Source organism: Peromyscus leucopus, chromosome 2, assembly GCF_004664715.2.
Source record: "Peromyscus leucopus breed LL Stock chromosome 2, UCI_PerLeu_2.1, whole genome shotgun sequence".
NCBI lineage: Eukaryota > Metazoa > Chordata > Mammalia > Rodentia > Cricetidae > Peromyscus > Peromyscus leucopus.
Window position 1 is genome coordinate 28,555,810 of NC_051064.1, and position 26,414 is coordinate 28,582,223.

General features: G+C 37.9%; 1 protein-coding gene across 1 annotated transcript in view; it reads right to left on the minus strand.

The window, feature by feature from the left end:
* The window catches only part of Rp1 (RP1 axonemal microtubule associated), a 294,119-nt gene that overhangs the window by 174,952 nt on the left and 92,753 nt on the right, over positions 1-26,414 (minus strand). Inside the window, exons 4-5 of the mRNA XM_037202448.1 lie at positions 15,457-15,620; positions 6,381-6,467 (exon numbers count right to left, since the gene is read on the minus strand). Coding sequence (XP_037058343.1) covers positions 6,381-6,467; positions 15,457-15,620 — 251 coding nt within the window. The remainder of the gene's footprint in view (positions 1-6,380; positions 6,468-15,456; positions 15,621-26,414) is intronic.

The window sequence follows — 26,414 nt, forward strand, 5'->3', positions numbered from 1 at the left end:
CCTGTGAGGTTTCTGTGCATGCTGACACAGTCTCTGTGAGTTCATATGTGCATCAGTCCTGTTGTGTCTGGAGGACACTTTCTCTGTAGTCATGCATCCCCTCTGCCTCTTACAATGTTTCCTCCTCTTCTTCTACAGTTTCCTGAGCCCTGAAGGGATAAGTTTGATGAAGATATCCCCTACAGGACAGACTATTCCAAAAGTCTCTTATTCTCTGTACATTGCACAGTGTGGGCATCTGTTAGTTCCCATCTACTAAAAGAAGTCTGATCTATGGTTAAAACAGGATGTCAATAGGAGTCATTTTGTTACTATATTCCTTTAGCAGAAACAGTATTTGGTGATCCCTAAAACTATGGTATATGCAGTTTCAAGTTTGAGACTACCCAAGCAGTGTCAGGCATGCATTCCATCTTGTGAAGTGAGACTTAAATCCAGTCAGAAGGTGATTGGTTACTCACACAATGTTTGTGCCACTATTGAACCAACATATCATGCAAGCAGGTCATCTTTGTAGATAGCAATATTTGTAGCTGGGTTGATGGTTACCTTCCTCTTGTATCCTACAGAGAACCTTCAGTACCATGAACACTAGTCACCAGGGGTAAAAGCTCTCATTAGGTACCAGCTTGACTTCACCAAGTCAAATGAGATATGTAAGTATTGTCTTAAGCAGTAGGGCCTTATTATCACTTTGTGGAGAGAAACCAATAATGATAGATGTTGGAGATGGCCATAGAACCCCTTTGTCCAGTGATTCAACTAGATACAAGCTATTCCTAGTAAATGGTAGGGAAACATGTCTAGTTGGGACATTATCTCCCCATTACCTGGTAAATCCATTTAGATTGCTTTGTTTATGTATATGGTTTAGGAAGATTCTACATTAGTAAGTTTCCATATGGTCTTCAAATGGTCCTTAATGTTAGTTATCTTTCCTCATACTCCCTTCTTACTGCTCTTTTCCATCCCCCTCCCCATTCACTTCTCTTAATTCTAGTCTCTCCATAACTATGCATTCTATTTTTTTCTTTCTTGGGAGATCCTCCTTTTCCACCAATACCTTATGCTATACCTAACTTCTGTGGTTTTTCAGATTGTAGGACATATTGAAGGTTTAAAAGCTAACATCTACGTAGAAGAGAAAACATATAATATTTGTCTTTTTGGATCTGGATCACCTCACTCGGTGATTTTTTTTTCTAGCCCAAACAATATACCTCTGAATTTCTTAATTTTTATAAACAGCTGAATAATATTCTGTTATGTAAATGTACCACATTTTCATTATCTACTCACCAGTTGATGGACATCTAGGCTGTTTTCAATTTCTAGCTATTACTAATAGAACAGCAATGAACATGGATGAGCAAGTGTCTCTGTAATGCAATGTGGAGTTATTTGGGAATATGTTATATATGCCTTTTGTTTAAGTTTTTTTTTAGTGTGTATTTTTGGCTTCTTTGTCAAAAACAAGGTATCCATTGGTGTATAGTTTTGTGTCTGCATCTTCAGTTTCATTCCATTAATCAACCTGTCTGTCTTTATGCCAATACCATTCTGAATTTTATTACTATATCTCTGTAATACAACTTGAAGTCAGGATGGGTGATACTTTCAGCAGTAATATTATTATTCATGACTGTTTTAGCTATTTTGGATTTTATGTTTCCATATCCATCCAAAAAGATGAAAATTGTCCTTTTGATTTCTATGAAAATTGTGTTGGAATTTTGATGGGTATTGTATTGAATTTGATTTTGTAGGATGGCCATTTTCTCTACACTAATCCTACTGATCTATAAGTATGGGAAATTTTGTATTATCTGGTATCTTTTATTTCTTCGGTATCTTAAAGTTTTTATTATACAAGTCATTTACTTGCTTAGTTAGAGTTATTTCAAGCCTTTTTTAGGTTATTGTGAAAGGTACTGCTTCCTTGATTGCTTTCTCGGTTTATTTTATCATTTGTATACAGGAAGGCTACTGGTTTATCTGTGTTAATGTGGTATTCTGATACTTTACTGAAAGTCTTTTTCAGCTGTAGAAGTTTCCTGGTGGAGTCCTCAGGGTCTTTTATGTATGAAATACTACCATCTACAAGTGAAGATACTTTGACTACATCCTTCCCTATTAGTGTCCCTTGATGTCTTTCAGTTGTCTTATTGTTCTAGCTAAGACTTCAAGGACTATATTGAATGGATATGAAAAGAATGGGCATCTTTGTCTTATTCCTGAGTTTCTCTCTATTAGATGCTGGCTGTAGATTTGCTGTATATTGTCATTATTATGTTGAGGTATGCCCCTTGTATCCCTAGTCTTTATATGACTTTTATCATGAAGTGATGTTGGCTTTTAACAGTCTTTTTGGCATCTAATGAGATGAGCATGTGGATTTTGTCTTTCATTTAATTTATAATGTATTACATTTATGGATTTACATATACTGAATCATCCCTGCATCTCTGGAATAAAGTCAGCTTTATCATAGAGAATGATCTTTTTAATGTGTTCTTGAATTCTATTTGCAAGTATTTTGTTGAGAATTTTTGCATTTTGCTCATAAGGCAAATTGGTCTTTAATTTTCTTTCTTAGTTGAGTCTTTGTGTGGATTACATATCAATGTAATTTGAGCTTCATAAAAAGAGTTAGAAAATGCTCCTTCAGTTTCAACTTTGTAGAACAATATGAAGAGTATTTGTGGTAATCTCTTGAAAGTCTGAATCCATCTGGCCCTGGGCTTGCTATCTTGCTTGCTTTATTTGTTGGGAGACTTTTAATTATAGCTTTTATTTAATCATTTGTGCAATTATAGATTATAAAAGATGCAGCCCTTTTTTTTCAATAAGTGGCATCCATCCCGATTCACCCTCAGACCATGTCAGTCTCCTTCCTCCCCTCTCTGACTCTACACATCATCTTTGGGACCTGAACTTCACTGGAGCTGGACTCCAGCAACAAATCTTGTTACTTCATTTCCATTATTAAAGGGCTTAGACGGTTCTTCCCTTCCAGCTTCTCTGCCCATACGCACTCCTTTGTCTTAGGCTGGTTCAATGCCCTAATGGCTCACCTCCTCCCAAAAGACCAGACCTCCTAATCATCCCAAAACAGATCCACCAATAGGAGCAAAGTTGCCAAACACATGAAACTAAAAGGGCCATTCCCATTCAAACTTTCACACCAAGAATACTAGGAATTGGATTCAATGATCATTGCCTCTTTACGACTTTACTTAAAGATTCCTAATTTTTAATGATTGCAGAGTTAAATACACCATTCACCAAAACATAAAACTGGAAATAAGGGGTCTAGTCAGGAGATCACATTTACTGCTAGTAACAGAAATAAGCAGAATTTTCATTTTAAGCATTATAGAAGAATTAAGGGGTTTTCTTGTTTTAAAAAACAAAGTGCCTTAACCTAATTAGCATATGTCCCCTAAATTCCAGAGCTCCCATCCAAGCCTAACAGATTACTATGTCACTAAGGATGTATTTTCACACCTGTTTTGAAGCAGATGCTATACAGACAGCCATATTTTAATGTTTAAATCATCTTTTATCTATGATCATTTTTAAGATTTATTTATTCATTATGTATTCACATGCCAGAAAAGGACACCAGATCTCATTATAGATGGTTGTGAGCCACAGTGTGATTGCTTGGAATTGAACTCAGGACCTCTGAAAGAGCAGCCAGTGCTCTTAACCTCTGAACCATCTCTCCAGTCCCAAACTATGATCTTTAACAGTAATACATGTACATACATAACTATGCATTTCTCAGTGGTCCCAAGTATTCCCTTCATAGAAAAGGAGAAATATTACTTAGTTGAAGCTTTTCCCCTCAGTCAGTTGGTACTAATTAACTAATGAGGGCAAGCAATATTACAGTCTAAGGAAAGGAAACATGATAACTCATCTCAATTCCTAGACCATCTCGCAAAGGCCCTTTTACAATACACCAATCTGGATGCTGAGGCCCCAAATAGAAAATAACTTCGTTTGACCTGCTTCTTCTTGCAGAGTTTCCCTGATATTAGGATCAAACTAAAATGTCTAGCGAAAGGACCCCTGACTCCACAGGCAGAAGTCTTAGTGGTGACTTTAAGGTGTACCATGGGAGAGATGAAAAAGCATCAAAACAAAAATACCTGGTGCTAGAGAAGGCCTTTCAAATGGCCATAGCAACTGCCTCAGCAATCTGGCCCCAAAAACCTGAGGACCTCCTGATCCCTGTTTCAGATGTACCTATCTGATCCCTTGTAAACCACCCAGATCATGTTCAAGGTGCCATCAAGAAGGGCATTTGGGTGTTGACTGATCCCATGACCTTCACAGCATGGAGACATCAAGCCCAGGTGGCTCTTTGGATGAGTTCCTGGGGACCTGGGCTCCCTTGGCCTGACTACCACCATCTCTGACTTGGAGCCTTGGGTAGACATTACAGTATCAAGGAGAGCTCTCACCTCCTCCTCCTCCTCCTCCTCCTCCTCCTCATCCTCATCCTCCTCCTCCTCATCCTGGACACCAGGGCCACCTATTTAGTTCTCATGGAGTTATAGGGACCCACATATTCTTGTTCCTCTATCATCAGGGTAGGGTCACAGCTTTACCAACCTTATCAAACCCCACCAAATTTATCACCCAGACTCAATACCCACTCTCTTTCTATATCTCTGACCTTTTAAGAATCTGCTGCACCCTTGGAGCTACCCACCACTTGAGCATACTCCTTCAATGATCTCCAGGTCCCCACCACTCATGCAGTTCTACTTATTAAGACACCTGCACTCCCCCAGCTATTTTCTCTTCTACTGTTCTAATTGTCTCTCCTCTTCCATTGGGTAAGTGTCACTATAGAGTTCCCTGCTTTGTTCACTTTTACTATGAAAGCCACACAGGTGTTCTGGATACCTTTCCCTCCAGGACATCTTTTTCTTCAGAGCTGTCAGTATAGCCTGGCTTCTGACAGCCAGGATACTTTTTGCTCCAGATCTGTAACATTTATATTTTGGTGCAGAAACTCAGGACCGACTACTTCCATAGCTATTTACCGTAGGTTTTCCTCTCAGTTCATCCAGGATCTCCAATGGGTGGCTCAGACCATCCTTACTCTCCAGGGCCAAATAGACTCACTGGGTAACCATAGTGCTACAAAATCAGTGAGGATGAGATTTACTAACAGCAAAAAAAAAAGTGGTCATTGTCTCTTTCTCAGGGAGGAATGTTGCTTCTATGTCAATGAGTTAGTTAAAGTAAAAGACAAGATCTGACAACTCCAGATGGATCTTCAAAAATGTAAGAGATATCTTGATGCCTCTGACTAGTGGCTCATGGACCATCCAATGTGGAATTGCATGCTACCCTTCTTAACCCCTTTTCTCCTGCTTTTCTTAATCCTATTAGTTGCACCCTGCCTTATAAACTCTTTATCTAGATTTCTTCAACAATAGATGCAAAAGATCTCTAACCAGACTTTTCATCAGTTGCTAGAACAGGATTACTAGCCCCTAATCACAGAGCCAGAGGCCTGCAACTCCTGATTACACCCTGATGGTAAAGATCAAGTTGGCCCAAAGGACTTCAACGCCCTGATTCAGCAGGAAGAAGTCTAGTGATAACATATCCCATTTTTCCATGACCTGATTGTTTACCAATAAGAAACAAAAAAAGGGGGAATATAAGCCCCTCAAGCCACACAAGTAGTCAGGACCCTCCCACAAGGACATTTAACTGCCAGGTTCTACCAACCGAATACTCTAACTGCCCTAACTGCTGGATCCTGCCTCCATCCTACAGAATAAAAAGTGTATCTCTGGACATGAAATCCCACCAATCTCTACCCTGTAAAGTTCTACCTTCTTCCCAAGAAACTCTATACAAACCCTGTATCCTGCTCAGTTTGCTGTTGTTTCTCACCCAAGCAGAAGCAACCATACTCCCAGTTTTCTTTCTTTTCTTTTCTTTTCTTTTATTTTATTTTATTTTTGGTTTTTCGAGACAGAGTTTCTCTGTGTAGCTTTGTGCCTTTCCTGGAGCTCACTTGGTAGCCCAGGCTGGCCTTGAACTCACAGAGATCTGCCTGGCTCTGCCTCCCGAGTGCTGGGACTAAAGGAGTGCACCACCAACACCCGGCTTCATACTCCCAGTTTTTACCCTCCCAATAAATCTCTTGTGTGAGGTTTGTTGTGCAGTGTGACTTTGTGGTATTCCTTGGCTTCTGGCTGCCAGGAGACCTTTCCATCTGAGCTATAATGCTTACATTAGTGACTCCATAACTTCATAGCACTTACAAAATGTCTCACTGAAACTTAATTCTTGAAGAAAATTTGTAGAAAAGTTTGTATAAAATAGGAATGATATGATATTCTTACCCCCTTACAGTGCCAGGAAGGGGAGCATCCAGAATTAGTGTGGCCAATACGAATCTTAAATGGCTTTCCTATATCCCCAACTGTGATCTATAAAAGAGTCAAGAAAACATGTTTTAGTTATACTTTTTAATACAGCTCAGACAAGAACATCGCATAGTGATAAAGAGATCAATTCATAAAGACATCAGAATGACAAACATGTACACAATCCACAGAGCACTGAAACATACAAAGGCAAAAATGTAGTACTATATATTGAACCCAAGGCCCTACAGATGCTGAGAACATACTGTGCTACTAAGTTATATACCTTTCCCATGGAAGCAAAGTTAACAAGTTTGTGGAATGAAACACACAGTCCACTATAATAAACTATAGAAATATGGCTTAAGTAATAGATAAATAAACAGAATCAGAAGGAAGTACAGCATATCAGCTTGGCCTAGCATCTATCCAACACTCATTCAACAACAAATTATAAAATCTTCTCAACTATGCATAAAACCTTCCTTATATAAAAGATGTGTTATATAATACTGGTTCTTGACATTTTAAAAAAGATTATGAGTGCATGGTGTACATCCTGTAATTCCAGCACTCAGAAGGAAAAGGATTGCAAGTATGAGGTCAGCCTGGTCTTACGCAGTAAATTGAAAGCCCATACTATATAGCAATACATGGACAAAAAAAGTGGAGGGAGGATATTTTTAAAACAAGCAAACATGCATATACATACATATATATATATATATATATATAATTTTATATTATATAACATATATTATCTAAACACAGTGGAATATAACCAGAAATAAATATTAGAAGGAAAATTGTATGTGAATTAAACAGCATATTCTCAATCAGTTAGTCAAACAAGGAATTACACAGTAATTACAAAACACATGGAGATAACTAAACCAAAGCACAACATATTGAAGATAGTGTAAGCCAAGCTCATAAGGAAATTCATAACTATAACCATATATACAAAAAGAAAGAAAAACCTTAAATGTGTAGCCCAATTTTCTACCTTAAAAGAAAGTTCAGGGTAAATTAAACCCTAATCTAGCAGAGGGAAGGAAAAAAATAACTGATTAATGCATATTAAAAAATAAAACAATCTACCAAACAAAGGCAGTTCTTCAGAAAAATTATCAACTGAATTTACAGTCCTTTGGCTACTGTAACTATCAGGAAAAGAGAAAGATTTAAATTGATAAAACCAGAAATTTAATGAGATATTATGTAAAAACCACAAAAATAGAGGTTTTAAAAATACAGCATAGTTATAGAAATATTGTGTATAATGTCAACAAATTAAATTCATTAAAAATTAAATCATTAGAAGTTAAATTTATTAAAAACTAAATCTACTAAGAAATTTATAGAAACACACAGACCACCAAAACTTATACATACAATAGACAAGACAAAAGAGGTCTATAACAGGAGATTGGACTCATGATTAAAACTTATACAACAGACAAGACAAAGAGGTCTACAACAGGAGATTGGACTCATAGTTTAAACCTAGGAACTAGGAGAAGCAGAGAATATAAGTCTATTTTTGCACATCTGATAGAGGGTTAATAATCTGAAATATATAAAGAGCTTTAAAACTGTACATAAATCAAATAATTCAATTAAAAATGAGGATACAAGTAACCAAAGATTCCTCAAAAGATGAAATACAAATAATTTAGAAACACTTAAAGAAATGTTCAACATCCTTAGTCATCAGGGAAACCCAAATCAAAGCTACTTTGAGATTTTACTTCACACTGATAAGAATGACCAAGATCAATAAAACAAAAGACAGCTCATGCCAGCTAGCATATAGAGAAAGGGGAAGACCTATTCATTGCTAGTGGGAGTGTATACTTGTACAGCCACTGTGAATATCAGTGTGGTGGTTTCTCAGGAATATGGGAATATATCAACCTCACAATCCAGATATATTGCTCTTGGTCATATACTCAACAGACTCCCTACTACTAAGGAGAAACTTTGTTATCTATGTTCATTGTTACTCAATTAATAATAGCCAGAAAATGAAACAGCCTAGATATCCACAAATGAATGGAATAGGTGAATGAATAATGAAAATGTATACATTTTTACAATACACAATTGAATATTTTTCAGCAGATGAAAAATTAAATCATTATATTCACATCTAAGTGGATGGAGATAGAAAAAAATTATCCTGAGTGAGGTAATCCAGACCCCAAAAAGACAAATATTATATGTATTCTCTTATATGTAGATGTTAGCTTTTAAGCCTTCAGTTTGAACACTACAATCTATATACCAGAGAAGTTAGGTACAGAGTAAGAGGCTAGCAGGGCCGGGGAGGATCTCCCAAGGATGGGGAGATAAAATATAATTATTGTGATGGTTTGAAAGACAATGGCTCCCAAAGGGAGTGGCACTATTAGGAGATGTGGCTTTGTTGGAGTAGCTATGCCCTTGTTGGAAGACATGTGTGACTACAGAAGTGGGCTTTGAGGTCTCATATATGCTGAAGCTTTGTTCAGTGTGACACTCAGACCACTTCCCATAGCTTGCAAAATGTAGGACTTTCATCTATTTCTCCAGCATCATGTATGCCTGCATGCTACTATGTCTTACCATGATGATAATGGACTGAACCTCTGAAACTGTAAGTGAGCCACCTCAATTAAATGTTTTCCTTTATAAGAGTTGCCATGGTCATGATGTCTCTTCACAGCTATAGAAACCATAACTAAGACAGTTATGGAGAGACAAGAGTTAGACTGTAACAGTATGATTAAACAGAGAGATGGAGGAAGGAGGATAAGGGACGCATATAAGGAGGAACAACCAACACTAAGGGTCATTGAGGGGTCATATGGAAATCTATGATAGTAGAAGCTTCTTAAAATATGTACTTATATGAAATAAATCTAAATGCAGTCACTAAATAATGGAAGAGACAAAACCCCAACTCTTTCACTACCAAGTGAAACCAGTGCCAGAAATGGTTTACCTCTAATTGAATTCTTGGCCAAAGGGCCCCATGGAAAGCACCAAACAACTCAGGCTGTTGCCAAGGCTATTGATTACTCTCCACAAACTGATGATAAGCCTCTATTGCTGAAGATAATATATAGGTATCTCATTGACATGGAGAAATCTAGTTTGTTCTATCTAGAGTCTTCATTCCTAGTGACTAGTGCTCATATTACTGAATGGTACTCTTTAGGATACCAGAAGAGAAAGGTAACCATCAACCCAGCTACAAATCCTGAAATCTACAAAGATTACCTGCCTGCATGATATGTTGGTTCAATAGTAGTACAAACATTGTATGAATAACTGTCTTAGTTAGGGTTTCTGTTGCTATGAAGAGAAACCATGACCATGGCAACTATATGAAGGAAAACATTTAATTGGGATGGCTCACTTACAGTTTCAGAGGTTCAGTCAATTATCATCATGGTGGGACATGGCAGCATGCAGGCAGACATGGTGCTGGACAAGTAGCTGAGTGTCCGATATCTTGCAGGTAAAAGGAAATGACTCTGACACTGAGAATATCTTGAGCACAGGAGAACCCACAGCCTGCCTCCACAGTGGCACACTTCCTCCAACAAGGCCACACCTCTCCAACAAAACCACACCTCCTAATAATGCCATTCCCCATGAGTTTATGGGGAACAATTACATTCAAACTACCACACTAATGAGCCACCTTATGATTGGATTAAATTCCTACTCTACAAGATGAAATGCATGCCTGACACTCTTTGGGTGGCCCAGAACCTGAAACTGGATAGGCCATAGGCCTAGGGAAAACCAAATAATATATTCCTGCTACAGGAATATAACAATAAAATGACCCTCAATGACATTCTGCTATACCCATAGATTAATACCTTGCTCAGCCATCATCAGAGAAGCTTCATCCTGCAGTATATGGGAACTACCACAGAGACCCACAACTGGACAATGTTCTGAGAGTGAGAGACCTTGGAACACACAGTCCTAAGTGGTATATCTTCCTTAAACTGCTCCCCTCCGGGCTCAGGGAATTATGCAGAAGAGGAGGCAGTAAGAAGGTATGTGCCAGAGGGATGGATGGTACCAAGTAAACAGTGCCTTGCATACACAACAGGACTGAGGCCTACATGAATCCAGAGACTGTCAGCATGCACAGGCCTGTACAGATCCATGCCAGATGGGGTTCCAGTGATAAGAGAGGAAGTCAATAAGAGCTTCCGTTCTTAGCTGGGAAGTTATTTGCAATTAACACTTGCTTAGAGATGAAAAATTAGTTTCCTCCTATAGTCAGTCAGTAAGTATATAATCCACATGAGCAGACCCCATGCCCAGCAGTAGAAGGCAAACACAAGTGAACTCAATGGTATTTTTGGAGGACTTTTTTTAACCTTACTGATGTTTTGCTTATATATTATGGTTTCTGATTCTATGTCTTGTGTGTGTGTGTGTGTGTGTGTGTGTGTGTGTGTGTGTGTGTGAGAGAGAGAGAGAGAGAGAGAGAGAGAGAGAGAGAGAGAGAGAGAGAGAGAGAGAGAGAGAGATTCTCATGTCCTTTTTTTGATTTATTTTTCTAAAGAGAGAAAGAAGACATGGATTTGGGCAGGTGGGGAGGATCTGAGAGGAGATGAGAGAGGGGAAACCATGAGCAGCTTATATTTTGTGAAAAGCTGTATTTTCAATAAAAAAAGAAAAACGAAGTTTTTTTATTTTTCATGTGAAAGAAATAATTTTAGAATTTACTATAATGAAAGGAATATAAAAATTTGGGTATTGTTTTTGTACCATATTGTCTCATGTTTAAATTTTAATTAGATTATAAATTCATACAATTTATAGAGCTGAATAGTTTTCTATATTATAAATTTTCTATATTTTCTATATTATTATATATTTTTCATATATGAAAAGAACTCCTCAATTTCTCATTCTCATTTCCTTCTCTAATTGTGACAATCTGCTGCTTTTGGTGTCTTCTTTTTTTTTTGTTTGTTTTGCTTTTCACTTTGTGTGTGTGTGTGAGTGTGTGTGTGTGTGTGTGTGTACATTTGTGTGCTTGCATGTGTTTTTGCACTCGGGGGTGTGTGTGTGCTTCTGTGTATATGCATGTATCTTAGCACATGTATGTTAGTCAAAGATCAACTCACAAGGTTGCTTTTCTTCTCTCACCATGTGTGAATGGAACTCAAGTCATCAGGCCTAAATGTGCTGACCCATTTTTTAGATCCTGCTTTCTGATTTCTGCTGTTTGCCTTCATCCTCTGTTATCCTGTCTCTGTTGATTGATTCCTGGCATGGTAACATTTACCCCTTGTTTATAGAGGTGTTGGCTTCCTTAAGCTTTACTTGTTCACTGTTTACTTATTCTCGTAAATTCTTCTCTTACATATATTCCTCTGCAAAACTTCATTTTTATGTTTTTAAAATGAGTATTTTATTTTTACATTGTTTATATTATGAAAAACAAATGTTAACATCTAAGAAATTCTAAAGCATGCTATTTAGTGGTTTGTGGTGTGGTCACAGTATCGTTTTTCAACTCTTTGCTTCCAGAACATTTTAGTTATTCCCCATCCTCCTTTCCTGAACTCCTGGCAACCATCTCTAATGTGCTTTCTCTTTCTCTAATTTGAATGTCTTTAATTTCATTTTCTTGATAAATTCCTCTACTTAAAATTTTCAGAGCATTGCTGAGCAGCAATGGCAAAAATCTGGAATCATTGTCTTGTTCTTGATTGGGAGAAATCTGCCAATCTTTGATCTTTAAGGATGTTACCTTTGGGTTTTACATAAATGTCCTTGTATTATGGTTAGGGAGTTTGTGGTAGTTTGAACGAAAATGGCTACATAGGCTCATGGGGAGTGGCACGATTAGGAGGTGTGGCATTGTTGGAGTAAGTGTGGCTTTCTTGGAGGAAGTGGGTTACTGAGGGCTCCCCAGAAGCTCAAGCCAGGCCTAGTAGCTTAGTCACTTCCTGCTGCCTGTGAATCCAGGTGTAGAACTCTCAGCAACCTCCAGCACCATTTCTGCCTGCATGCTGCCATGCTTCTCACCATGATGACAATGGACTAACCCTCTGAACTGTAAGCCAACTACAAGTAAATATTTTCCTTTATAATAATTGTCATGATCATGGAGTCTCTTTATAGCAATAAAACCCAAACTAAGACAGAGTTCTTTTTTAGTTCTAGTTTTTTTGTTTGTTTTTTTTTTTGTTTGTTTTTAACAAAAACACCCAATTTATCCTGAAAAAGTGTTGGTTTTTTGTCAAATTTTCAGCAATATCTTGATTATGTATTTCTCTTCTTTATCCTTTTTTAAAATTTGTTATGACACTCACTTTATGTTATTTCTATGTTTAATCAATGCCCATTACTTGGATGAATCCCAGTTTGTCACAATATAGAATAATGTTTAGTGTGCTTCTGGATTCAGCTTCCCAGCATTGAAGACTTTTATGCTTATTAGCATGCAGTCTGTAGCTTTATTCCTTTGACAAGTTCCCTTTGGGCTTGACATAAGGGTAGTGCTGACCTTATAGAAGATATTAGGAAACTATCTCACCTGTTTTAATGTTTGGAAGAGTTTGAGAGAAAAGTGGTGTTATTTCACCTTTAAATCTATAAAATAAACAACTACAGACAAATTGGAATAGGACTAAACCAAAAAACAGAATTAAAAGAGCCAAAGGAAAAGCAGTAGAAACACATATAGACATAGAGGAACACACATTCACACACACAGAAGTCATATGAAACATAAAACTAGAAGTCATTATATATATATATATATATATATATATATATATATATGATGCAAAGGATCTGTAAAGTTTAAAAAATGCCTTGGTACAACATTATGAGACACAAAACATCCAAAGGTACCATTAAGTTTGTTTGGTTGTGGCCATCTACAGATGGGCATGAAGCCTACCCTTAAGAGTAGTTTGTTTTCCCAATGAGACTTTCTCAGAGAAAATTAATTTTTCACTTACAAGTGGTTATCAATTGAAGACAGTTTCTGGGATAAAGAGCTACTTCTCTTCTCACTCCTAGGAACCCATTTAGTATACACCCATGCAGGCCCAGTGCATGCTGTCATAGTCTCTGTAAGTTCATGTAAGATCTCTCCAATTTTGTTTTTATGCAGGTACGTGATACTATAAATTTGCCTCTTAATACCATCTTCGTTGTATCACATATGTTTGAGCAAGGTGGAGCTGAACAGAAGGATCTTGCTGAGACATCCCTTACAGGACTGAACAGGAAAAAACCTTGCAGAGACATTCCCTTAGGGGACTGAGCAAAGTAGAGAAGAAAAATAACAACTTTTCATTGGAACCAGAGGAGATGGCTACATTTCTACAGGGGTTTCTCCTCTAGCGGAGTGAACCAAAAGAAGCAACACATTGGGCAGGAGAAGAATCAGAGCTCTTCTGGGAAGCCCCCTTAAGTGGGAGCTGGTGGCTCCCCAGGAGAGGAGCAGGATTGCTATACCATGCAGGGAGACCATCCTCCACCACACCCCAACTCCAGGTATAGCCTGACCCCCCCCCCCAAGCAATCAGGATACCTTTCTCTCTAGAGCTGAACTGGCCTAGCAGCTCAAGGTATAGTCTGACTCCCAGAGCAGTCAGGATACCTTTCCCTCCAGAGCTGAGCTGTACCATTGTAGCTCCAGCCACCACAGCTGCCCTAGCAGCTCAAGATACAGCCTGACTCGCCAAGCAATCAGGATAACTTTCCCCCAGAGTTGCAACATTCACAGTTATCTTCCTATTTTCATGTCTTGAATTGTTTTTAACATTTCATTTCACTGTTTGTGTTTTCATTGGCTTCATTCATATCCTCTTTAAGGTCCTTAAACTTAATCACAATTGCTATTTTGAAGTTTTTGTCTGAGACTTTAGCTATAGTGCCTTTCTCGGGGCCTACTGGAGTGAGGTGTCTGAGTTCTGGTGGAGGGGCGTTGTCTTACTGTTAGTATTTGTGTTTTGTGCTAGTATATAGGCATCTGGTTTGGGATGACTGAAGTGATTGTAATTCATGATATCTGGTCTTGCTTTTATTTGGTGGGTATTGCTTTCCTTGGTTTCTGTTGCTCTCTCTGCATCTTAAGAAACTGTGGTGAGTATGGGTTGCTTGGTATAGACTGCTTCTGTGGGTTCCTGGGTCACAGAGAGGATAGACATGGGCTAGGAGAAAAAGCTGAGAGGCACTTCAGGAAAGAGCTAAGGGGATTTGGTCCACATCAAGAGGCAGGGTCTTCAGGGAGTTGGAATTATAGTGGGAAGAGGGGACCCTACAAGCAGATTGCAGTAAGGCAAAGAATAATCTGAAGAGACAGGGATGAAATGGCTAGGGGGAGCCTGGGTCTGAAGCAAGAGTTGGATGTCCAATAGGTGGAGTTGAGGTGGGAGGAGGGGTATCTGCAAGCAGGCTGTTATCAGGCTGAGGATGAGAATAGAGAATTCATAACGGAAGAGAGGAAACACAATGTGAATCATTTATCTGAGTTCCTACCATATATGGTCAATGAAGGTCCCACGTAAAAAGTGTTTCTAGGTATCTGGGGTTGATATAAAGGAACAGAGATACACTAGAAAGGGGTGCTGAAAGGGTCCATAGGAAGGAGGAAATCTGGGTCCGCTCCAAGGTATGATGGAGTCCACAGGGAATGGAGGTCAGATGGGAGATTGTGATCCTGAAAGAAGTCTGTTCCAGGACTCAGATGAGACTGGGGAGATTATAATGGAAGACAGGAAGGAGAGTGAAAATTGCCTACTTAAGTCCCAGCCTGGTGTGGCCAAGACCATATAAAAACAATGACTATAAAGCATAAAGTGTTTCTCTCTAGTTATTGTTTTCCCCATGTGGTCGATTTACTTCTGGTAAATCTGCTAGAACAAAGTCAGCCATGAATTTCTTTTAACTAGTCTTTTAACTAACAAGATTAGTTCTTTAGTAGGAAGGGTCTGTTGACAGCTGCACTCATTCCAAAGCTCCGCTGGCTGTATCCCTTCATTAATACATTCTACTCCATTTTATGACTTACAGTAAAGATGTCTTCATGTCCGTCCTGAAACCGAGCCCCATCTCTTCCATAAAGATATATAGGCACTGAGCTTCTACATTGTCCATATAATACAATATAAACCTGTGAGCTGGTCCCTGCATTTGGAAAGCCACTCGTGGTTACTGAAACCTTCCAGTTTCCACCTAGAGAAGCACAAATAGCATACACTGTTATGGCAGGACATTACAAAGGTAGAGTGCAAAACAAATAAAAATTTTCTCTTTTTCAATTCATCTGGAAAAGCATCATAACATTGGGGTTTTAAATTTGATTTTATAAAATTCTAATATAATTGCCAAAACTACATTGAGGCTGAAAATATTTCCCAAAGTAAATTTAAAAACAAACATAGAGACTCGTGACCTCTTGTTGTTGGTCATGCTGACCTCTGGGAGTCACTCTAGAACTTCCATGAAACTCCCCTTTTGATAAAATGTCTATAATAGTCTTATTTCTAACATGTAATATGTGTGCACAGAATTAGAATTAGAATTTTAAATGTTAATATATATGAATATATATTATAAAATAGAAAGAATTTGAGACATCTTGCATCAATTATTTAACTGTCCCAGATAAACAGATAATACTGAGGTCACAAAAATGAGGAAAACTGTGTATCACCAGCAATACAAAAGTGTTGCTATAAAATAAATGACTCATTTTGAATATAATAAAGTTGACAGAATTTTGTTGCACAGCTTCATTTTAATTTTGCCAGATGTTTTGGGGGGTAAACATCTGAAATGTAATCTGCATGTTAATAAGTGAGAAATTAGAGAGCACCCTCATAATTCATCAAAAGAAAAAAATAAATTCAGAAACTCAAATGACATTCTAGTCATTAGACTGTAATTTTTCTTCTAAATTTGAAGCAAAGTATATTTTACATTTGATCATTATAATAAATATTCAAATTATAGATTTAAATTTTATTTATGACACTGTAATATATCAAATAAATGCTACATTTGTAAATGTCTACTTTAAAATTCAAATTTTTATTTTACTTGTCTACTACAGGATAAAAAGCAATGCCAAATCTACCATATCATCTTGGTAGATGCTTCTTTTATACGTAAAAACAATTTCTTTAATTAGCAGAAAATACCAATCTGTTTTGATTGTTGTTGTTTTACTTTTTTGTTCATCTACTTATTTTACATCTCAGACGGAGCCTCCCTGCCCCATCCCCTAATCTCAGCCCCTCTCCCCTACCCTACCCTCCCACCTCCCAATCCTGTCCTCTTCCATCTCCATCCAGAAAAGGGCAGGTCTCCTATGATTATCAATAAAACACTGCATATCAAGTTGCAGTAAGACCAAGTACCTCCCCATGTTTTAAGGCTGGGCAAGACAACCCAGTATGAGAAGTAGAATCCCAAAAGCCAGTAAAAGAGTGAGAGCCAGCCCCTGCTCCCACTTTTAGGAGTCCCATAAGAGGACCAAGATACACAACTGTGCCATATATGCAGAGGGCCTAGGTGAGTCTCATGCAGGCTCCCTGGTTGTCAGCTCAGTCTCTGTGAATCCCTGGGAACCCAGGTTAGTTGATTGTGTGAGATTTTCTTTAGTGTCCTTGACCCCTCTGGCTCCTACAGTGCTTTTTCTTCCTCCTCAGGATTCCTGAACTTCATCTAATGCTCAGCTGTGGATCTTTGCATCTGTTTCCATCAGTTGCTATATGATACCTCTCTGATGACAATTGGGCTAGGCACCAATCTGGTCACAGGAGTTGGCCAGTGCAGACTACATATCTACTATTGCTAGGGATCTAAGCTGGAGTCTTTCCTGTAGACTCCTGGGAGATCCCCCTGGACTTCTGTCCAACCCTGAAATGCGCCCCCAGAGTCCCCCTCAGCACTCTTCCCCTTCATGCCCTCCCAACCTGATCACTCATGTTCCCACCTGTTGTGTGATATTTTGTGTTCTGACAAATAAAGCTTGCCTGGAGATCAGAGGATGGAGCTAGCCACTAGTTAACCATAGAGGCCAGGCAGTGGTGGCACACACCTTTAATCCCAGCACTTGGGAGGAGGAAGGTTAAAAATCAGGAGTTCAGGGCCACCCTGGGCTACATGAGATTGAACCAGTCTAAATGAGAAACAGCGCCAGGTGGTGGTGGCACAGGCCTTTAATCCCAGCACTTGGCAGGATCATGCCTTTGATCCCAGCACATCTGAGGCTCATGCCTTTAATTCCAGCACTAGGGAGGTAGAGACAGGAATATAAGGTGGGTAGAGACAGGATCTTGGCCCCATTCAGTTTGAGGATTCATAGAGACAGGATCTGCTCCACTCAGTTTGAGATTTCATAGAGGTAAGAAGTCTCTGGTGGCTGCCTGCTCTGCTTCTCTGATCTTTCAGCTTTCACTCTAATATCTGACTCTGGGTTTTTATTGTTAAGACTAATTAGGATTGTGTTTCACCTGTCCCACCCTCCCTCACTCCACTCATGAAATCTCTTCTATTTCCCTTTCCCAGGGAGATCTGAGTGTATCCCATGAACTTTCCTTTTTATCTTGTCTCTTTGGATGTGCAGATTGTAGCATAATTATCCTTCATTTTATAGCTAATATCCACTTATGAGTGAGTACATACAATGTTTGTCTTTATTGGTCTGGGTTTCCTCACTCAGGATGATTTTTATTGTCCCATCATCCATTTGCCTTCAAATTTCCTGGCATTGAGATTTTTAACAGCTATGTTAAATGAACCACGTTTTCTTTATCCATAGATGGACATCTAGGTTGTTTCCAGGTTCTGGCTATTACAAATAAAGCTGCTACAAACATAGTTGAGCAAGTGTCCCTGTGGTATGATTGAGCATCCTTTGGGTATACGCCCAAGAGTGGTATAGTTGGGTCTAATGGCAGGTTGATTCCCAGTTTTCTGAGGAACCACCACACTGACTTCCAAAGTGGCTGTACAAGTTTGCACTCCCACCAGCAATGGAGGTGTGTTCCCCTTGCTCCACATCCTTTCCAGCATGAGCTATCACTTGTGGTTTTGATCTTAGTCATTCTGACAGGTATAAGATGGAATCTTATAGAGTCTTTTGATTTGCATTTCCCTCATGGCTAAGGATGTTGAACATCCCCTTAAGTGTTTCAGCCATTTGAGATTCTTCTGTTGCGAATTCTCTGTTTACATCTGCAACCTTTTTTTTTTTAATTAGATTATTTGGTTTGTTGGTATCTAGTTTCTTAAGTTCTTTATATATTTTGGAAATCTGCCCTCTGTCAGATGCCAGCTTGGTAAAGATCTTTTCCCATTCTCTAGGCTACTGTTTTGTCCTGTTGATGATGTTCTTTGCCTTATGGAAACTGTACAATTTCATGAAGTTCCATTTATTAATTGTCCATCTTAGTATCTGTGCTGTTCAGGTGTTCTGTTCAGGAAATTGTCTTCTGTACCAAAGCATTTGAGATCATTCCTCGTTTTCTCTTCCATCAGGTTCAGTGTAAGTAGATTTATGTTGAGGTCTTTGCTAGACTTAGATGAATTTTGTGCAGGGTGATAGATATGGGTCTATTTGCATTCTTCTACATGCCAACATCCAGTTAGACAAGCTGTCTTTTTTTCCATTGTATGATTTTAGCTTCTTTGCAAAAATCAGTTGTCCATAGGTATGTGGGTTGACATTTGAGTCTCTGATTTGATTCCATTGATCTAAGTGTCTGTTGTTATGCCAATACCATGTGGTTTTTATTACTACAGCTCTGTAGTGGAGCTTAAAATAAGGAATATACTAACCCATTTTTAACAGCAGAAATACTTAAATTTCAAGAAATTAGAGCTGGGAGACTCTAGCTGTTCTGGAAGATTCCAAGAATGTTAGTGCTGAATGGAGCAAAGTATAACTAAGCTTTTCAGACACTACCATCTTAGCAACAGTAACAGGAGTCTCACAGAAACTTCACTGCTCAATGTGCAAGGAACAAATCGATAGGGAAAAAATTACATTTCCAACAACTGAGGGAGAAAAGGATAAAAGGTATAAAAATGGAAATTTAAAAAATAATGAAACATGGTGTCTGTTTGCCTAAGGTAGCTGCACCTCTATAAATCATGAAAACCTTACCCTTATAAGAGAATACTATAAAAGTGGAGTCAAATCTAAAGATTATGAACCAAGGCTCCTATTTTAGTTTAAAATATAAATCCATTCAATCAGAAGGCAACAGGCCACTGATTTATTGTTAGAAATCTAGTGTGTAGGAAAGAAGGGTTAGGACATAGAAAATATTTTCATACTTTGTTTGTTTATAATCTACATAAAACAACATACAAAAACAGGAAAAACACAAAATTTTCTTATTATAAGACTTTGGTGAGGTAAGAACAGATCACAGACAAGCTGATTAACCAAACTTTAAAGAGAAGAGCATAGAAGCCAAAGGAGAGCATGCGGCTCACATCAGTAAACATTTTAAAAAGAACAAAAGCTATCCATGATACTTATAAGCTATACACTCAGACATTAGTAAACAGAGGCTTGAAGTATTTGTAAGGTATTTATAAGGTATCCAACCTACCTTTCTCATAAATAGGGGAAAAGAAAGTAAAAAAGAAATTATAAGTATGGTTCCAATACCCTTATTCTCCATCATGTCCACAGATTTAAAAAAAAAAAAAGTATGTTGAAGGGGTAAGTAAGCAGATTAGAATAAAGCACATACAAAATTAGTAAAATTAATAAAAAAAAAAAAACCTAAGAGGTTCTACACTTTCTTTTAAAAAAGGGTCCATAGTATAAAATTTTTATTAAAAAAATTGAAACCAATGGCTTCACTGGGAATTTCCTTCCATTTATTAAAAAAAAATCAGTTCTACACAAACCCTTCAGAATAGTTCCAAAATCATTGTATAAGCACATTACTCTGATACCAAAACTAGAAAAAGAAAAGATTATTAGAAAATCAAAATATAGCAAAATATATGGGAAAATGTTATAATAAAGTCAATTACTGATGAATCACAAAACTCATGCTACTTTACAACAAAACAGAAAACTATAGAGGAATTTTAGGAAGTCAACTTAACCTCCAAGTTTATGCTAGGAATACAAAATGTTTAATATTCTGAAATTCATCAATGCAATTCATCACATGAACAGAATAAAGAATACATAAAAATTTACCCTGCATCATTACTCATTTGGGACATGCAATTTAAAACCACAGAGAGGTACAGAACTGGTGGTAACAGCACAAAGAGCTGATGAAGGAAAGAAGCTAGTAAGGAAGGGAACAATTGGATCTGTCAACATGACATAGTAAGAAAGAGTTCAACAAACAGCTTCTTACAAAGTTAAACAGATTTAAAATACATCCATACTTTTCCATAAATATTCCTAACACTTTTCTTCACAAAGTCCAGGTGAATGAATCTTATTAACAAATGCAAAATAACAAATTATAACTTTAGAAAAAAAATATGTTCAGTTCCTAATCCCTGCTACTTATGAAGATGACCTTATTTGGAAATAGAGTCATTGCAAATGTAATTGAAATGTAGATCCAAATAAAATTATACTAAAATTTCCCAGAAAGATGGAAGGCTAGAAGCTGCTTTTATATAAACTAGTTAAAGAGAAGACTTTCTATAAGAATAGATTCTATGCCGGGCAGTGGTGGCGCATGCCTTTAATCCCAGCACTCGGGAGGCAGAGGCAGGAGGATCTCTGTGAGTTTGAGGCCAGCCTGGTCTACAAAATACAAAGCGAGTTCCAGGAAAGGCGCAAAGCTACACAGAGAAACCCTGTCTCGAAAAACCATAAAAAAAAAAAAGAATAGATTCCATTCCAAAATGAGAAGGCTTCTAGGTCATGTCTTCAACAATATGGTATTATCACCACATTCTGGGAGGCATCTAAGAACAAGGATAATAGCCTAATATGTTTTAGAAGTTGTTTAGACACCACTGACCACCAACTAGTGCAAATTTTCATAGTGGCTGGACCACTTTACACTCCCACCAGCAGTGAATGAGTGTTCACCTTTCCTCACACCCATGCCAACAATTTGTCATGATGTTTTTTAATCTTAATCATTCTTACTAGAGTAATACAAAATCTCAAAGTAATTATAAGCTATATTTCTATCATAACCAAGAATGTTACACATACTTTAAGTGTTTCTTAGTCATGTTTCATCTTTTGAGAACTTGTTTAGTTCAATGCTCATTTTCAATTGGGTTGTTTGTTTTCCTGTTTAGTTTTTTGAGTTATTTTTATATTCTAGATACTAATCCTGTCTCAGATGAATAGCTGGTAAAGACCTTTAACCATTCTGGAGTTTCTCTTTTCAAGTGAATGATGCTTTTCTTTGTGGTCTAGGTGGTGTTGTGTTTCATGTGGTAGGATTTATTAATTGTTGGTCTGAATTCCTTTGTTGTCAGAGCCTCATTCATAAAGTCCTTTCTGTTTTCTCTTCTACCAAATGTAGTGTGTTAGGTCTTACATAGTTCTTGATCCACTTGGAGTTGAGTTTGCATAGGCAGCATTCCTATCCATGCAGCCAGCCAGATTAACAAGCACCATTTATTGGGGAAGCTGTCTTTTCTTCTATGTGTATTGTTGACTCCTTTGTCAAAACTAAGTGACCTAGGCTGATGTGATAACTGAGTAGGTGAATGCACGTTCTGCCAAGCCTAATAAACTAACTTTGATGCCTAGGACCTATAAGGTAGAAGGAGAGAACCAATTCACACAAGTTGTCCTCTGACTTCCATCCATAGGCCATGATATAAACACACACACACACACACACACACACACACACACACACACAGGGAGTAAATAAAATACCATAACGTTTTTAATCAGGTGGCTGCAGGTGTGTGAACTTATATCTGGTCTTTAATTCTATCCCATTAATAAATGAGTCTGGTTTTATCCCAGTACCATGTTGTTTTTATTACTATATCTCTGTAATATATCTTGAAATATGGGATGTTGATAGCTAGCTCCACCAGCTTTTTCATTGTTAAGGATCATTATAGCTGCCCTGGGCCCTTTGTTTGTCCATATGAAATTTAAGATTATTTTGTTAATTCCTGTGAAGAACTGCATTAGAATTTTGATATGGATTGAATGGAATCTGTATTATTGCTTTTTAAATTTTTTTTTTAATTTTACATATCAACACAGTTTCCCCTCTCTCCTTTCCTCCCATTCCCTCTTCCCACCTCCTTTCTACATCCCCCATCTACTCCTCAGAAAGGGTAAGGACTCCCATGAAGTCACCAAAGCATGGCATATCAAGTTGAGGCAGGACCAAGCTCCTCTCTACTGCATCAAGGCTGAGCAAGACATCCCACCACAGGGACCAGGTTCCAAAAAGCCAGCTCACATGCCAGGAACAGATCCTGGTCCCACTGCTAGAGGCCCCACAGACAGACCAAGCTATATAATTGTCACCCTTATGCAGAGGGCCTAGATTGGTCCCACGCAGGCTCCCTAGCTGGGTCTATTGTCTGTGAGCTCACACGAGCTCGGGTCAGCTGTCTCTGTGGGTTTCCCCATCATGATCTTGACCCCTCCACCTTGCTTATATAATCCTTCTTCCCTCTCTTCAACTGAACTCCTGGAGCTCGGCCCTATATATTGCTTTTTATAGCATGGTCATTTTCACATTAATCCTACAAATCCAGGATCAAGCGAGGCATTTCCATCTTGTAATATCTTCTTCAGTTATCCTTTGTTTTGTGTCTTAAATTTTTATTGTACAAGTCTTTTATTCCTTAATTAAATCTATTCCAAGATGTTTTGAGTCTACTATTAATTAGGTATTGTTTCCTTGATTTCTTTCTCAGTGTAAATAGAAATATATATATATAGTTTATGTTATATATATATATATATACTATTTAGAAAGTTAGAGGGTTTTATGTGTTGATTTTGTGTCCTGCTACTTGGTGAATGTGTTTATTATCTATAGGTGTTTTCTGGTGGAGTCTTTAGGATCTTTTATGTCTATAATAATATCACCCACAAATAAAGATACTTTGACTTTTTTGTTCTGATGGAACCTCCACCTCAGCCCCTTGGCACCCTGGTATACATATACCCAAAAAGTCTGGAATGTTCTGGTGGAGGCCCCACCTCTCTGCCCAGACCCTGCACCTCAGAAAGCCCTGCCAAACATGGCTCATCCCCCAGAGATACTCAAGAACACTCCTATAGGGTATTTAAACTGCCCCTCAAGAAACAGACATGTGGTTTTTCAGTTTCTTGACCCTGTCTCCTCTCTGGGAGGCCAGAGAACCACCCAGGAATGCTTTGCCCATTAAACTGGGATGCTGTGGATATCGCTCTGTATATCGCGAGGCAGGAAGTATAGGTGGGACTATCAGAGAGAAGAGAGGAAAAGGAGAGGAAGGCAGAGGGAGGAGACACCAGCTGTCCTTCGGGGAACATCATGTAGAGGCAACAGGTAAAGCCACAGAACATGTGGCAACATATAGATTAATAGAAATGGGTTAATTTAAGACAAAAGAAATAGATAACAAGAAGCCTGCCACAGCCATACAGTTTATAATAATATAAGCTTCTGGGTGATTATTTTATGCATGGTTTATGGGACTGCGCGGGGCTTGGTGGGACTTGGTGGGACCTGGAGAGAAGCTCTTTAGCTACACTGGGGCTTTTCTTATTCAATCTGATTTGGTCTGATTTGGATTGCTGCATCAGCAGAGAGGCTTATCAGGGTGCAAAAATTTTTCATTCTTCCTTTCCTATGTGTAGCACATTCATTTCCATCACTTGTCTTATTGTAGTAACTAAGACTTCAATTACTTATCTTGAGCAGGTGAGAGGAGACTGGACATCCTTGTCTTTTTCCTGATTTTAGTGTAAATGCTTTGAGTTTCTCCTCAATTTTTGATAGTGGGCTTCCTGTCCCTAGATAGATGAGGATGGCCTCTAATTCACAGAGGTACCCCTGCCTCTGCTTCTTAAGAACAGTAATTAAAAATGTGTGATCATTGGCAGATTTTTAATTACTACTTCTATCTCCTTAGGTGATATGTGTCTATTTAAATTATTTATTTAATCTTAATTTTGCATTAGCAAATTGTATGTATCTAGAAATTCATCTATTTTCTTAGATTTTTCAAGTGTGGTGGAATACAAATTTCTTGACTATGCCTTATAAATCTTCTTTCCTCAATGTCTGTTGTGATGTCTCCTTTTGATCTGTAACTTGATTAATTTGAGTCCTCTTTCTTGTAATCAATTTTGCTAAAGGTTTGTCACTCTTGTATTTTCAAAGAACTAATTCTTCATTTCATTTATTGTTCTTGTTTTTTTCATTCCTATTACATTAGTTAATCCCTGATTCTGATTATCTCTTCCTGTCTCCTTTGGGGGGAGCATTATTTGTTCTTGTTTTTCTAAAGCCTTCATGTGCACCATTAAGTTATTAATTTTAATCTTTCAATATTTATGTAAGCATATAGTACAACTCTTTCTCTTAGGGCTGTCTTCATTTATCTCATAGATTTTGGTTTGTTATTTTCTTTTTCATTCAGTTCTAGAAACTGTCCAAGTTCCTTCTCAAATTCTTCCTTCACCCAATTGTCATTCAGTAGTGTATTATTTAGTTTCCATAATTTGTGTATATTCTATGGCTTCTGTTGATGACCAGTTTTATTCCATGGTTGTCAGATAGAATGCAGGATGGGATTTCAGTTTTCCTGTATTCATTGAAACCTGCTTCATGTCCTAGTGCGATCTGTTTTGAAGGAATCCCCTGAGCTGCTGAGAGGAACATGCATTCTTTAGTGTTTTGGTGTCATGTTCTGTATAGCTCTGTTATATCCATTAAATTTATGATATCCTTATGCTTGGGAGTTTACTTTGTTTTTAGATGACCTATCTTTTGGTGAAAGTGGGATATTGAAAGTACCCACTATCAGTGTGCTGGGGTCAATCAGTGGTTTTAAATTTAATAGTGTTTCTTCTATAAGAGTGTGTGATTTTGTGTTTGCTGCATGTATGTTTAGGATTTTACTATCCTGTCAGTGGATTTTCTCTTTACTAAGCATAAAGTGTCCCTCCTTTTCTCTTCTGACTATTTTTCACTGTCAGACATTAGAATAGGTATATATGCTTGTTTCTTAGATCCATTTGATTGAAATACCTTTTCATTTTAATGTGGTGTCTATCGTTGAAAATGAGATGTGATTCTTGGAATTTAGTCTGTTAGTCTATTTTTCTTTATTGGTTAAGCTGAGACCATTAATATTATGAGCCATTGTTGAACAATATGTATTAATTTCTGTTAATGTATTACTTTTGTGTTGTTTTATTAGACTTCTTTGGATTCAATGTTCAATAATTATATATTGTTTCCTGTGCATTCTTAGAAATGTTTAAGCTCTTCACACCTAGATTTTCCTTCCAGGATCCTCTGTAGTCTGGATCAGTGGCCATAAATTCCATAAATCTCTTATTCTCATGAAAAGTTCTCCTTTCTTCTTTTATTACAACTGATAGGTTTGCTGGCAATAACAGTATGGACTGGCATCTGCTGTAGGATGTCATGCTGCATGCTGTGAATGTGTGTTGTTTTGATTGGTTGATAAATAAAATGCTGATTGGCCAGTAGCCAGGCAAGAAGTATAGGTGGGGTAAGCAGACAAGGAGAATTGTGGGAAGAGGAAGAACAGAGTCAGGAGTTGCTAGCCAGACACAGAGGAAGCAAGATAACAAGGCAGAACTGAAGACAGTACCAAGCCATGTGGCTAAACATAAATAAGAATTATAGGTTAACTTAAGTGTAAGAGCTAGTCCGTAATAAGCCTGAGCTAATGGCCAAGCAGTAATAATTAATATAAGCTTCCAAGTGGTTAGTTTATAGGTGGGCCATGGGAGTTCAGGGGCCTGGAGGGACTGGAGAAACCTTCTGACTACATTTGGCACTCACCATCTGG